Here is a 14262-nt window from a genome sequence, read left to right as displayed (position 1 = left end):
AATGGCTGGAGTAAACGTCAAGACCGGAGTTTGGGAAGACGGAGCAGAGGCCAGAAATGGGCTGGTGGTTGTGGGCAAGGCCAGGAAAAGATAAACCTGAAAGATTTTTAGAGAAAAGTTAATGTGGTCAGTAGGGTAATACGAAATAAAGATTAAAAGGAGAGTGAAAGCTTCCCAGTGATGGTCTTTGTCGCCTTCAATCAATCCACAAGTGATTGAAAGCCACTCAGTTCTGGCTTGCAGAGCAGAAGGCAAATAATTAATTACACGTTAGATGTGGGGGAGGGGGGGAAGACAAATAACTTTCCCTCTACTCTCCTGAATTCTTGGCTAACCTCCTTTATAATAAAAGACAGACTAAACAAAGAAAAACAGAAGTTTAATAATATGGATACCTCCTGTTTACATGGGAGAGACCAGGAAGACTGAGTAACTCCCTGAGATGGCCCAAGTCGCCATCTTGCCCAGACCAAACACTCTCAGACAGTCCTCACAAACTCTGGGAACTTATAGTCTAAATGTCCCCGTGCCACAGTTGTTTCTTCATGCGCTTTTATGGATAAGCTGCCATGGTGTCCCTCAGCAGCTGAGCTACTGAGCGCTTGTCAATGAGAACAGATGATATGCCATCCTGACACGGGTTACGTCGCTCTTATATCAAAACAACTTTACTTATAAAACAACTTCATTCTTCGATCGAAACAACTTCACTCTTAAAAATAACTTTAGTTTTTGTCAAAAACCAGTAGATTTTGCGGGGAGTGGGGAGGTAGTAGGGTTAAAGGGGGTCAAATATGTGGAGACAGAAAGAAATCTAACTATGGGAGGTGAACACACAGAGTAAATATATATATGCCTTACTGTTAAAGTGCGCAGCTGGAACTTATTGGATTTCGTTAACCAATGTCACCATAAAAAACTAATTAATTTTATAAAAGAATTAACATTAATAAATTTATTTTGTCATGGTCTACGATCTCATGTGTAATTTTTTCCTAATGTGAACATTAGGCTAAATTTCACTAGATGATACACAAGTGAGGTTGATTTTATTTTGCTCTTGGGCAGTAGGCACAAGGCTTTTCTCTATTTTGTCTTATTACCAGTCCCACGCTTAGGACTGCCAACATTTACGGCCTACTACTTGACTTAACAGCAAACAGCAATTTGAGTTGACAGCCAGTGATCACTTGGGGGGAGGGTGGGGACTGAAGGACCAGCAGGGAGCACAGGGCTCCAGCAAAATGCTGCTTCCTGAATTTGCCAGATCCTCCTCCTTTCTGTGCAACTTATTCTGCTTCGCCCAATCCTAAAACCTGTCAGACAAACACCTGAGGGAGCCGCTGAGACCATGATGATGATGATGATAAAGATGATGATGGATAAAACAAGCCCAGGACCACAAGACACCCCAGTGATCTTCTGTAACCCTCAACACTCCTGGGTCATTCTTGGTCACAAGTGCACACGGGGCCTTCTGCTGGGGTACCGAGCTCCTGGACATAGTGAGCACTGTTTTTACACCAGGATAGCAGAACAGGACGTGCTCAGTGCCCAGGGCGGCAGAGACCAGAAAACAGGGAGGGATGGTGTACCAGGCCCCAGACAAAATCAAATGGTGACTGTCACCTGTTTTTCTTAGTAACTGACAAACAAGAGCACCTGATGTGGGCATTAATCAAGGGAAGCCCCCACATCCCTCAGCCACCACTCATTTTTGTTCCTGCCAGCATGAAAGAAACAAAACTATCCTAAAGACAGGAGCATGTCGCATTTTAGAACTATAACTTTCCACTTTCTGATAAAAAAAGTACAACTTTACTAACTAGGTAAATATGACTATTTTTTTTTCCACTTGAAGCCTTGGACCGCAAAGTGCCAGTGTTGAGACCAAGCTAGTCTGGGTAGGATGTGGGCCAGCTGGGAGGAAGCCACACCCGGCAACCAGAAATGTATTATGACTCCGGCCAGCTCATTTCAAAGAGGACACAGTCAGCGTTGGAGGAAACAAAATAAACTCTCAATCAAAATGTATTCGTGAAGCAGTTTCAAGGCAGTGCGTTTAGCTAGGTGAGCATTACTGAGGAATTCCTTTTCTGTGCACATAGAGTCGAAGAGAATAAACCACAGAGGAAACGTTTAAGAACCGAGATTTCTGAAAGAAGCTAACATTGGAAAAGTCCGAGTCAATTCATGAGGAAAAGTGGAAAATACATAAAATATCCTTCACCATTTCATTAAATCCATCTCTCCACCAACACACACATTATCCTCTCTTATCGCCCCAGTGGGTCTCTACCAGGTTTATTTTGTCCCTCGGGACATTCAGGAATGTCGAGACTCTGAGGGATGCCTTCCCACTTCCTACGTGCGCAGGACAACCTCCCCTCCGCCCATGTCAGTAGTGCCGCACTGGAGAATCCCTGCCCCGCAGAGATGTGGATGGTGACTCATTTCTGGAGGGCACGAGATGAGACAGGCTGCAGGGAAGACCACTCGATCTGCAGTGTTTACAGCAGAATACACACTTGGTGAGCTGGTCAGCCAGGAGGAACTGCTATTCGTTCGCTCGGGAAAGCATGTTCCAGAGTGTGAAGCTACTGTTCTGGACGGCTCATAAACATTAATATGCAACTTCCAGAACGTTAAGAGTCATAGAAATAATTCACAGCCTGTGCATGAATTTTAGTAAAAAGACAATTGCTCATAAGAAACAATAAAGAATAGGTTCCCAAGTATTTGCAACTCGGTTGTCTCCCTTGTCCCACTTTTGCATGACATCATTTTAACATGTTAAAACCCGTCAAGAACTTTCCAAACCTTACTATGGTAATCATTTTGCAATCTATACGTGTATCCGATCGTCACGTGGTATACCTTAGACTCACACAACGTAATATCGCAATTACGTCTCACTAAAGCTGGGGAGAAAGAACTTTCCACATTTATTTCAGAGGACAAAGAGAGAACAAGTAGTTAATTCTCACCGTTCTTAAGGCATGCAAACCCACTCTGGAATGCCACTGACATCCTATCTACAAATCCTCAACACGCGGCATTCTTATGAAGCAAGCCTCCTGCTCTCCTTAGGGCAGCAGTGGACTCACGGGTTCGGTTCCGGGTTTTGTAAGTGCAGGTGTAGAGGCTGCAGGGCCTCGCTGGCATGGGCCTCGGAATCTGGAACCTTCTCCACAGCAATCTGCATGGAGAGGCTTGAAAGATGGCTCTCAGGCTATTCATCACCGCCATCTTTGGCTTGAAGTCTTGATCAGTTCCCAAAGAACTTGCAGGAACCTAATAACCTAGAGGCAGGAGGACAGAGGAGGAACAGCTGTCAACAGTAGAAACCGACGATCGTGTGGCAACCTCTAAGACGAAACATTCGGACTGTTAGTCCACACCGTGGCGAGGGGTGGATATAAACGAGAGCCTGTAGTTTATCCACTCTAGTGCCTCGAACTCAGTGGTCTCCTCATGGCAGGGTCCGGATGACTGACTCAAGTGCTCAGCCTTTCCTTTGGGGTTTGCAAATATTAGAGGTCCAGAGAAACGATCCTCTTTAAACATAGAAGGAAAAAGACTGTTTATGATACAGCTTCTTAAAATTAAAAAGATATTCACTCCACGAAAGCCAAATGGTCCAGCATGGTATTCATAGGAGAAAAGCAACCAAAGGTTAAAACTTCTTCTCGACAGCCTGAATAAAAAAATCAGGCTGCATGTGGATGGCTTAAGAAAAAAAAAAAAAAAAAAAAAACCCAAGATACATCCTGCCAAAATAGTCATGGGCGGTTTTGAAATCTAAGCTTAAATCTAATCTGTGTCTCTGCCAGTGTTAGGTGTGACACAATTTACCTCGATTATGGGGAAAATGGAGGTTAATCCTGAACTAATTTACAAGTAGATTCAATTTGAATATCCATTTATGACCGCACTGAGACCCCCGCCCTTCACGTGTTCATCTCAGAAGACGGTGCTTTCCAAGGCGCCTACCACAGGGTTCTGAAATCACAACGATACTAACTCTGAACGCTTCTTCCCCACCCCTACCCCCCAATACGGCTTCATCCGCTTTTCCTGAAAACTTCTTTCCTCATACAGGTAAGCATACAAGGTTAGATGAAAACACACACACACGCACACGCGCACACACACACACACACCTTTTTTATTTTGATTACATTCACTCCATAATAGATTCCAAGGTGTTTAGAGTCACCACATCTGGACAGCCATTCAGGACACCATGTGAGCAGCCATGAGTATGGTTTAGCTGCATGGCTGAGTGCCTTAGTCCTCAGGGTTTATGCCTTTCCTGGACCACCCTTCCTCCCTCAGTGCCTGGTTAATTCTATACATCATGTGACAATCACATGAAACGTCACTTCCTAAAAGCCTCCGTTGACCGTGCCCTCTCTTCTTGGTGAGCCCAGTGCCCTCTCCTTCTTGGTCACAGTGCTCATCACAGTTGAATTAGTTAGCTCATCAAGGAGGTAACTTGTGACTCTATCTTCCCAGAATCGAAGCCCCATGGTGGTGGGGACCGTGTCTGTCTCCATCACGGCTATATCTTTTAGGGGCACAGTACCTGGCACATGATGGCTGCTTGATGATCTGAGTAGGGTTCCCTGATGATGGAAAAGACCTTGATCCTAATTTCAAAACTGAGAACTGCGAAGTGACTGCCAGTATGTTCTTAAACATTATTAAGGTTTTTTCCTTCATCCACACGCCACCATCGCCCATTTGGAGGGTTATTTATGCTTTTAAATTATTTACACTTTTAAATCCTTGTACTCTAACAGGAAGCTCTCACACCCCCACCTATAGGATCTGAAGGACCCGTGAAGTTCTGCCTGATCCGAAAGAGACACATACCAAAATATGAACCTCACCTCGTCTCACAGAGATGAAAAATCTGCCAGGAATTAATTTTCATTTCAATATTTATTGTCATTTCCTTTGCTCCAGGCCCTGCGTTGGGTGCTGGATGCAAAGATGAACAAGGTCACAAAAAGGAAGCCCTGATCCATGCTACAATGTGGATGAACCTAGAAAACGATGCTGAGTGAAAGAAGCCAGACATACGAGGTCATATGTGGTATGATTCCATTCTTAAGGAAATACTTAGAAATGAGAAATCTAGAGACAGCAACCAATTTAGCGGTTGCCAGGGGTTGGAGGGGGATGGACAGTAATTGATTAATGGGTACAATTGATTAATGGGTTTTCTTGTGGGGTGATGTAATTGTTTTGGAACTAGATAGAGGTAGTTCGCTGTGAATGTAATGAATGTTCCTGAATTATACGCTTTAAAATGGTTGATTTTATGTTATCCGAATAGTAAAATATGCATCTTATGGGAAAGGAAACACATCAATCCAGTTCTCGGCAGGTGTTAGTGCCTCCTGAAATTCCACCTCCTGCCTATCAGAGGCCACAGTTTGGCAATGCGGGGGGCGGGCAGGTGCCAATAGATGCAAAAAGAGAAATTGAGAGGGTACTTACTAAAGACACATGTCGCTTATAGACTTGAACTTTATCATTCATACCATCTTTCCAGGAAGAGTATAAGATACAGAGAAAGCACACTAGGCTCCCCAGCGATGCAGAGAAAGGGGGCCCACATTCCGATTTCGCCCTCTCCTCATTTCTACTTCACTGCTATTAACTGGCTGTGAACTAGCTCTTCTTTCCTGTACTACTGCCCTTGATCCCGCCAGAGGAGCTGGATGGAAGCCTAGACCCTAGGAAAAGGAGAGAGAAATCACACCTGAGGTGTGTCCAGTGAAAGCAGGAAGCAGAGCTACTTCCTCCTACTACCCTGAAAGGAACGACTGAGGGCTCCAGGCAGGACTCTTCATAATCAGCTATTAACAAGCCATGTGCCCGGGCAAATATTGCAAAATGGGGTGTGACAAGGAGCCAACCTTTCAGCCTGCTGCCATGTGCTCTGTTGTCCACATCGCTTTGCCAATGAACTCACTGACCTTAGGGAGTGGAGATGCTTGTCACCACGTGAAAGGGGACTGGTAGGAAGCCTGTGAGCCCCACGGAGGCTCCTCGCCTGTGAGCCTAACTCTCCACGTGGGGTTTTTAGGCTACTGACATCCAAAGTATGTCTTCACTGCCAAAAGGGTCGGAAATTCTCAAACCAAGTTAAAATCACTTTTGTTCATAGTAGTTTTATTCGTGTTTGTATATATACATTTCTGCAGGGAGCAGGTATGTCAAAATGTTCCTTAATTCTGTTCTTCTTTCTGTTGACTTCTATTCCTGAATTAAACAATAATGAGCTACTATCTCATGCAAAGCACTGTCCTGGGTAAAGATGAAAAAGTCTTATTTTCCCTTCCATTTCCAGAAGCTTGCAACCTACAAGGAAAAATTATTTAAACAAAGAACTTCTGTTTTTTTAGTTACTTTTTTTATGTTGTGGTGAAACATACAAAATATTTATCATTTTTACCTTTTCGAAGTGTATAATTTAGTGGCATTGAATACATTCATAATGCTGTGTACCCGTCACCAGAATCTATACTCCAAGCTTTTTCAGCATCCTCTATGTAAATTCCGCCCATTAAATAATAACTCCCCATCCCTCCTGAGGCCCCAAAGCCCAGGACCTTCCATTCTACTTTCTGTCTCTATGCATTTGCTTATTCTACATACTTCATGTAAATGGAATCACATTAATATTTTCCCTCCAAGTCTGGTTTATTTCTCTTAGCATAATTAAACAAATACTTCTTAATCAAAGCCAGATGTAAAGATAGCCCAGACTTAATTCAGTGAGAACATAGGACAGAGGCTCTAAATTGCGGGAGGATGTGACATCTGAACCATGTGTCACAGGAGAGACAATTTCAACAAGAAGGGCAAAGGCTGAGAGATGGAAAGGGATAATGTCAGCAATGATGAGGACATTTAGGGGGACAGGAGTGCTTAGAAGCTGAGGTCAGAAAGGACAATTGAGGTTGAAATAGGCAGAACTTTGGGTTAATTTGGTAATCGGCCCTAGTTTCAGGACAGGAAGACAAACATGTGGAAAAGGACTCCTTTCTGGCTTACAATCTAGATTTAAATAGAAGACTCAGTAATTTCCAGGAATGCAATGCCAAGTACACCGTATACTCAACAGAAGAGACTTGCTGGTTTGTCTTCCAAAGAGAAGGTTGTTATAAAACAAGGCCAATATGCCTGGCCACCGAGGGAGTTGTACACGAGTGCGCATGCCCGTGGCCCTGCACAAGGCGCCATGTGAAGCCTGAAAGCATCTAGTTCCGGAGCCCCGAGGTAAGGCTGAGCTGGAGCTGGCCAGCTGGGCCAGCTGGGCCACGGCCATGCTCTGTGCTCTGATAGATAGTCGTGCTATCTGCACACCTGGAGGCTGATGACACCTGACCCAGAAGTGCCCCTTGCCCACTTCTAGACTGGCTCTCTAGGGCCAGGGGGACACAAGAGCTCCAGACGGCCTAATGTCAACTCTGGGTCATCCTCCTCCACAAAGCCCACCCAATAGTGGTCTGGAAGTCTGAACCTCTATTGGAAGTCTGAACCTCTCTATTTGTCTCCCAGGAATGCTGCTGATCTCACTGCAGAGGACACTGACTCTGAAGATAACCTTGTGTTTTTAGACCAAAAAAAAAAAAAAAATCCTGTTTTTTTGTAATGGAGCCAAGTGCATTTGAATTTCTCATAATCCCAAGTCTGCTATGAATAACTGTTAAGGTGTTGGTGAAGCAGATATCCAGGGGATGCAGTGGAAAGCGAGGCTGGACGGGGATTTAAGATTAATTCAGAGAATGCTAATTTCCAAGAGGATGGAAGGCTCTTGGATATTATTGATGTGTATAAGAGGAAGCACTGATGGTTTCTGATGACTCCATCAGCACAGCACAGGATGGATGAGCATGGGCAAAGGGTAGAGCCAGGGCGGTTTGTGACAAGGTGATTCTTTCAACCGTTCTACAGTCAATCCATCACTCTTCTCTTTTTTCATTTACCAAGATGTCAATTAGACATCTATTAAATGCCAGATACTATTCCAGGTTCATTGGGGAGAACAAAACAAAGTCTCTACTCTTGTGGAACTTTCGTCCTGGTAGGAGGAGACAGACAATAAACAACAATTTAATACATACGTCAGTCATAAGAGACAATTAACTTAAAATATGTTCAGCGAAAAGTAGAGCAGGAAACGATGAATTTGAAGTGCCACTGGGAATGGGGTGTTGAATTTTTAAGTAAATTGTTTGGGGGAGGACTTATTGAGAAGGTGAAATCTGAGCAAAGAATTGAGGAAGGTAAAGGAATTTGTTACATGGCTATCAGGAGGAAGGGTACCCCACATTCGAGGGATAGTAAGGAGGCCGAAACGGCAGGAATGGAGGGAACCAGGAAATAGAGTAGGAGATGAGGTTGGGAGGTAATGGATGCCAGAGCAAGCAGATATCTAGGCAATGGTCAGGATTCTTTCTGTAACTCAGGTTTCTCAACCGCAGCAGTGCTGACATTTCGGACCAGATAACTCTTTGGTTCAGGGGCTGTCCTGTGCCTTGTAGGATGTTTAGCAGCATCCCTGGTCTCTACCCACTAGTTACCAGCGGCACCCTCCCTCCAACTGTGACAATCAAAACCATCTCCAAACATTGCAGATGTCCCTTGGAGAAGGGAGATCGTCTCTGATTAGGAGCCACTGCTCTAAGCAAAATGGGGATACAATGGAGTTTTGGGAGCAGAGGAAGGACATAATCTGATTTATATCTTTAAAAGGTCATTTGGGGTGACCTTTTGGAAATCAACTGGGATGGAAAGAAGCAAGGAGACACTTCGGGACGATCCAGGAGCTGGACCCAAGCATGTCACAGGGGTGGTGGTGAGAAATGGTTGGGTGTTGGCTCCGTCTTGGAAATACGACCCGTAAGATGTGCAAGAAAGGAGCCAAGGATGACTGGAAGGTTCTTGGCCTGAGCGACTGGCAGGACGGAGCTGCCATGAACTGAGATGAGGACAACAATGTGTGGAACAGGTTTGGGGTGGGAAATCGGTAGCTCAGATTTGGGCACGTGGAGTTCGAAATGAGATTCCAATAATCTAAATGGAGAATATGAAGCACTGAACCGGATAGTGGCAGTAGAGATGGACGAGGAACTTTGTATTTAAGACATCGCCATTGGGGGGGAGAGGGGACACAGAGTTTACACTCGACTGTCAAAGAGAAAAGGGAAGAAGCTGAAGAAGGCCTCGTGATTTTACGGCTGGATGCTGCTGCTCATGGAACGAGGATGGACCCCCCGAACGGAGAAACAGGACTAGCACGAGGAGAAGGTGGGAAGGGAAAGATGGCACTCTTCATCTAATTATATGTTGGATCTGAGGTCCAAGGGACAGTCGAGAGGAAAGGTCTGGAGAGAGGTGGTGATACAGCTCTGATGCTCAGGAAAGGTCCTGAGGCTAGAGAGAGAAGGAGTGGAGGCCAAGAGATGGAGGAGGAACAGCCAAAGGCAATCAAGGAAGGAACGGAGCATGGAAGGTCAGGGGCAAGGAGGTTTCCAGGAAAATTCAAAGAACAGAAACTCTATTTAGCTAATGCTAGGCTACAATACCTGTAACAATACATGAGGTTATTTATACTCAAGCCTAAAGCCCTTCTGTTATGTTACAAGTTCTACTGTGAGGTGGTTATTTAAACTTACCCAGGATCTCATAAAACCCAAGCTTGGGAAACCACAAATAATGTTTAATTATCGAACATAATACATAAAGATGAACTACTACCATACATTACCAGATTTCACAGAAAATCTGTCCTTACTTAAGTTTGTCCTTAAAGATAGGGACAGTTAAGCTAAAAATAAAAGGTCAAAGCGAGAGGCAACAAGTGTTTGAGATTCAAAATAATAGCTTATTCAGGAACCACTGAATCAGGCAGAAACCAAAATGGTGGTCTGATTAGGAGGTGAAGACGCAAGATTTTTATGAGAAAGGAAAGGGGAATAATTACATGAATTGAAAAAATTTATGTGGGCATAAATAAGGTAAGGAAGAATTTCTACGGATGCAGATAAGCTAACGAAGTGATGCTAATTCTAAAGAACATCTTTCATTTTCAGTCAGGTAGTCATATCTACTTTACTATGAGCTTTGCAAACAGTTGTTTGGGATACAACACGACTTTAGGTCCAGTCCAAAGGTCATCTGCCCAATTTTAACATTCTAAAAGGTTGAAGAGTAAGAGTTTCAAGACAGTTCCTTTGGGATGACAGCTCTGACTCCATTTTAAAGCGGCTCCATTTAGTTAATTTTTACAGAACCATGGGCTGGTTGTGGCCCAGGAGGGCTAAGCCTTCTGTACTGTATGACTTTGCTATCACTATTTATGTACATCCTTGGATTTTACTAAAACGTTCCTTATCTGCTGATTTGCAGACTTAGAAATGTGTGAAAAAGATTCTGAAAGCCTTGAAAGGATCATTCAAAATCATCTATTTATCAAATGACAAATAGTTTGAACACTGCCTGATTAAGCAAGAGACATTTATACATATGCAAGAGATAGCAAAAAAAAAAAAAAGACCTACTAAAGGTTATGATTACATTGAAAAAAATTCCTTGATTCTTACCAGATTGACCCTCCATTTTTTCAGCCTCTAACAATTCTCTGAATTGAAGGTTGTTTCCATGTCTTGACTGAGAAAATAGCTTCCTCTTGTCACCCGCTTCTGAGAGTATGTTCCTAATCTGGAGTTGCCAAAGGTTTCAAAATACATTTCTAGCTACTGCTTCATGTGCTGCAACTACCAGCAGCCCATGAGATGAAATGCATTATATTCCTTCCATTAGAGTTCCAAAATGTTCATGTTTATTCAATCGCTCACAGCTCACTCACCCAGTCTTTACTGCGTTCCAACTGCGAGCCTGCACAGCCTTTCACCGGGCTCCAGGGCGGTGTGTATAGGCGCAGAGAATTGGTGCCCTTGCTGCTCTCGACCTTCCAGTCAATTTCAGGTCTGGTACTACTGAGGTAAAGATGACCTGAGTAAAGGAGGAAGGCCCTAGATAGCTGAAAGGTTTTCCATTTCCAACGTATCCCAGAACAGCGAGCATTCTGATGGATGCGTAGGGGTAGATCAGGGGTAGAGTCTGGGGCAGCATCCTTCACCAGAGAAGTCGGGCTACTCCTTTCCATATCCCAGCCAGGCTTTTGATGGCAGAGTGAAGATGGCCAAATTATCAGTAAAGGCAGTAGGGGAAGCAGAAAACAATGTGGTTTGCAGTGGCTGGGAGAGAACAAGTTCTATCCAAATTAAGGTGCACATATTAACTTCTGATACCTCTCAGACCTTCCCGGTAAAATTCACGGGAGGGGAGGGCACTTATCTGAATAGTAACGAGTTGCCACCGGCCTCAAGGCAGTAGCAATTAACACTGAATACTACAAAGACTCACTTTTGTACTTCAGAGGTTCTCCTCCAATGATGGAGCTGGGCACAAAACAAAAAGGCTAGGAGGAATTTCTGAATAGAAAAGGCCGAGGTTTGTCCTGGCGACACAGCTGATGCTGATCACTTGCCTTCGGGGTGGCTGTGACCCGTGCATAGACCCTGGGCATAGTCAGGGGAGGGAAGAAATGCAATATGGACCCGAGCCAGTCCCAGCTTGCCGCGCCTTGGCTGGTGAAACTGCAATCTCAGATTTGTAGCCCTTACCCCTGTTCCCAGCTATTTCACGCCGGGTTGGACTTTTCTTGAGTTATTCACACCCACCAGCCCTAGCAACACTCGCTCCTAAGGAAATGCCCTCACGGCCCCTCACCCCCCATTCCCAGGGGCAGCTATCTTCCCGTCAAGTGCAAATAACCCTAAAGGAAGTGCAGCCATACGGTTGGTGACTCTCACAGAAGAAGGCTGTGGGAGGTGGGACGTCGATGTCCGGATGTCGATGCCCTACCAGCCTCCTCAGTCCCTCGGGGCGTCCCGCGGGGACCTCGGCAATATTTGCAAACAGCTAGCTGTCCGAGCTCCGAGACCCGGCGGGGTCGGGGTGTGTGAGGAGGGTCCCAGACCTTCCCGAGGCGGCCAGCCCCCGCTGTAGCCCCCAGCTCTTACCTGAGCGCTTTCCCAAGAGCACGAGCCTTGCGGATGGCTCCAGTGCCGAGACCGCGGCTTGTAAGCTGGACCATCATTGCCACGCCCCCTCGTCAGGGCCCATCGTTCGGGCTATGCCCCTCCCCTCTAGGCCACGCCTCATAAGCATGGTCACGCCCCCTCCACGTTCTAACCGCCCGGCTAGGCTACTGCTCTTCTGGCTGTCCACCGCCTCCGCCACGGCCACGCCCTCCTCGCTTGGCCACGCCCGCCAGCCCCGCCCCGGCCCGCTCCTTGGTCACGCCCCCGTGCTCCCCTCCGGCTCCGCCCCTCCGGCTCCGCCCCTCCTGCTCCGCAGAACCCATTACCCTCCCGCCTACGGGGCGGGACTGGGTCGCAGGAATTTGATGTCGCTTGGGCAACCTCCTCAACTTGGCTCTAGAGAAACCCTCCAGGGCCCGGGAACTGAACGCTGGCGTCATTTTGTCTGGTGAAATCCGACTGCCAGCTACAAAATGACTTTCTTCGTTTTTTTTTCCCATTTCCGAACATCAAGATGATATACTGAGAGCCTGTGGTTCAGTAGGGAAACGTAGACACTGCACGGGCTATGCAACCCTGTTCCCTCCCATTCGTTTTTATGTCCACTTTACTCAAATTTCTTCAAGCTAATCTTCACGTTCTCTGAATTCTGAATTGTGGACCGCTGTTTCTTCTAGTCCCTTAGCCAATCTCAAAGCTTAGGCGGATGAGTGGAGTAAACAACTGTATTTCCTGACTTCTCCAGATGAACTTTCCTAGGCCTTCTCCAGTGAGCGCTTGCTGTCTAGGGCCTGTCGAGACAGAACACTTAAGATTGAAACTCTGGCTGCAGCCCCGCGTGCACTTAGAGATTACTCTGCTAGCCTTACTCTCTCCATTTACGACTCTGGGTCCACGAGAAAAATAGGAAGAGGTAATAAACAGCTTTTCTACTCCTGTACAGAAATTTATGATTCATCCTTTCAAATCATATTTATTGACTACATGCTCCCCTGACAAGACAAGCCTCAAGGAGCTTACAGTCTGAAATTGTCCCAACCTGGGTTTAGATGTGGCAAGAAATGACAAGACCATTAGATGTGGCCAGTGATTAATTGGAAAACAATTTGGTAATCACAGATCTTCTTGATTCTATTAGTACAGATATTTTTGGAAACCACTTATATAGGCGTTGGTACACTTCTTTACACAGTAAACTCCTAGTATATCTTCATTGAAAATTTACCCTTTTCACATGCGTAGAAAGATACCATTTCCCCCTTCCTAGTAGCGTGATTTGCTACTTTTATATCTTCATATCCCAACAATAAAATTTTTATGACGGCATAGTTATTTTTTCTTTTCTTTCCACCCTCCATTCCATTTCTGGCTTAAAGATAGTAGGAACTATCAAAAGCCTGTGCTAGAAGGAACACAGAGAAGAGAGCAAGTTTCAGGAGAACACCCTGACCCTGAGAACCTCGCCTCATTTATAAAATGTTTCAACCGTCAGTCATTTTTGCCTGAAAAATTAACTCGCAGAAATTGATCCAAATACAGCCTATATAAATTACTGAGCTGATTTTTATAGTTAGTTCTACTTCGTATTCTTTCAAAAATGATTTGAGGCAGCTTAGAAAAACACAGACATTACTAGATAAAATAAATAGTTGAAGGAGCCAGGGAAAGGGGAACTTAATGGAAGGAGAATAATGCAGCTGATGATAAGATTAGCATTTCAGTACGCAGGCCATCGGACCCGAAACAGTTGTTTAAGGTGGGCCACAGATTTTTTTTAAAATAATTTTTAAATTTTTCAATTACAGTTGACATACAATATTAGATTAGATTAGGGTGTACAACATAGTGATTAGAAAGTTATATAACTTATGAAAGGATCACCCAGATAAGTCTAATACCCATGTTATCCTTGCTCCCTCTATTTACAACTCTGGGCCCAGAAGGAAAAAAATTGAAGCAGTTATAACTAGCTACTGTCCTGTCCAGAAATTTCTGAATAGGCACCTCTGAGGAAAGAGCTCACTCCATTAGCCATTCAGTCGCTCATTCATTCAAATCATATTTCAAGTAGTATATTTCAGTTACAAATAAGACCAGCCTCAAGGAGCTTATAGCCTGAAGTTGCCCTAAC

The 14262-nt window shown here is 44.8% G+C and overlaps 1 protein-coding gene across 4 annotated transcripts in view; it reads right to left on the bottom strand.

Annotated features, from left to right (window-relative positions):
- The window catches only part of CA5B (carbonic anhydrase 5B), a 28831-nt gene extending 16624 nt beyond the window's left edge, over positions 1-12207 (bottom strand). Inside the window, exons 1-3 of one of the 4 annotated variants that reach the window (XM_016118821.2) lie at positions 12111-12192; positions 10892-11037; positions 3108-3302 (exon numbers count right to left, since the gene is read on the bottom strand). In XM_016118821.2, coding sequence (XP_015974307.1) covers positions 3108-3249 — 142 coding nt within the window. In that variant the 5' untranslated portion in view covers positions 3250-3302; positions 10892-11037; positions 12111-12192. Of the gene's footprint in view, positions 1-2987; positions 3656-10891; positions 11038-12110 lie in introns of those variants that run through there. The other 3 variants (XM_016118809.2, XM_016118817.2, XM_036226688.1) reach the window with 3 other exon arrangements.
- Between the last annotated feature and the right edge of the window lie 2055 nt (positions 12208-14262).

The sequence above is a fragment of the Rousettus aegyptiacus genome, unplaced genomic scaffold (assembly GCF_014176215.1).
Source record: "Rousettus aegyptiacus isolate mRouAeg1 unplaced genomic scaffold, mRouAeg1.p scaffold_m13_p_9, whole genome shotgun sequence".
Lineage (NCBI taxonomy): Eukaryota > Metazoa > Chordata > Mammalia > Chiroptera > Pteropodidae > Rousettus > Rousettus aegyptiacus.
The sequence above is the reverse complement of the archived record's forward strand: the minus strand, read 5'-3'. Positions and strand labels throughout refer to the sequence as shown.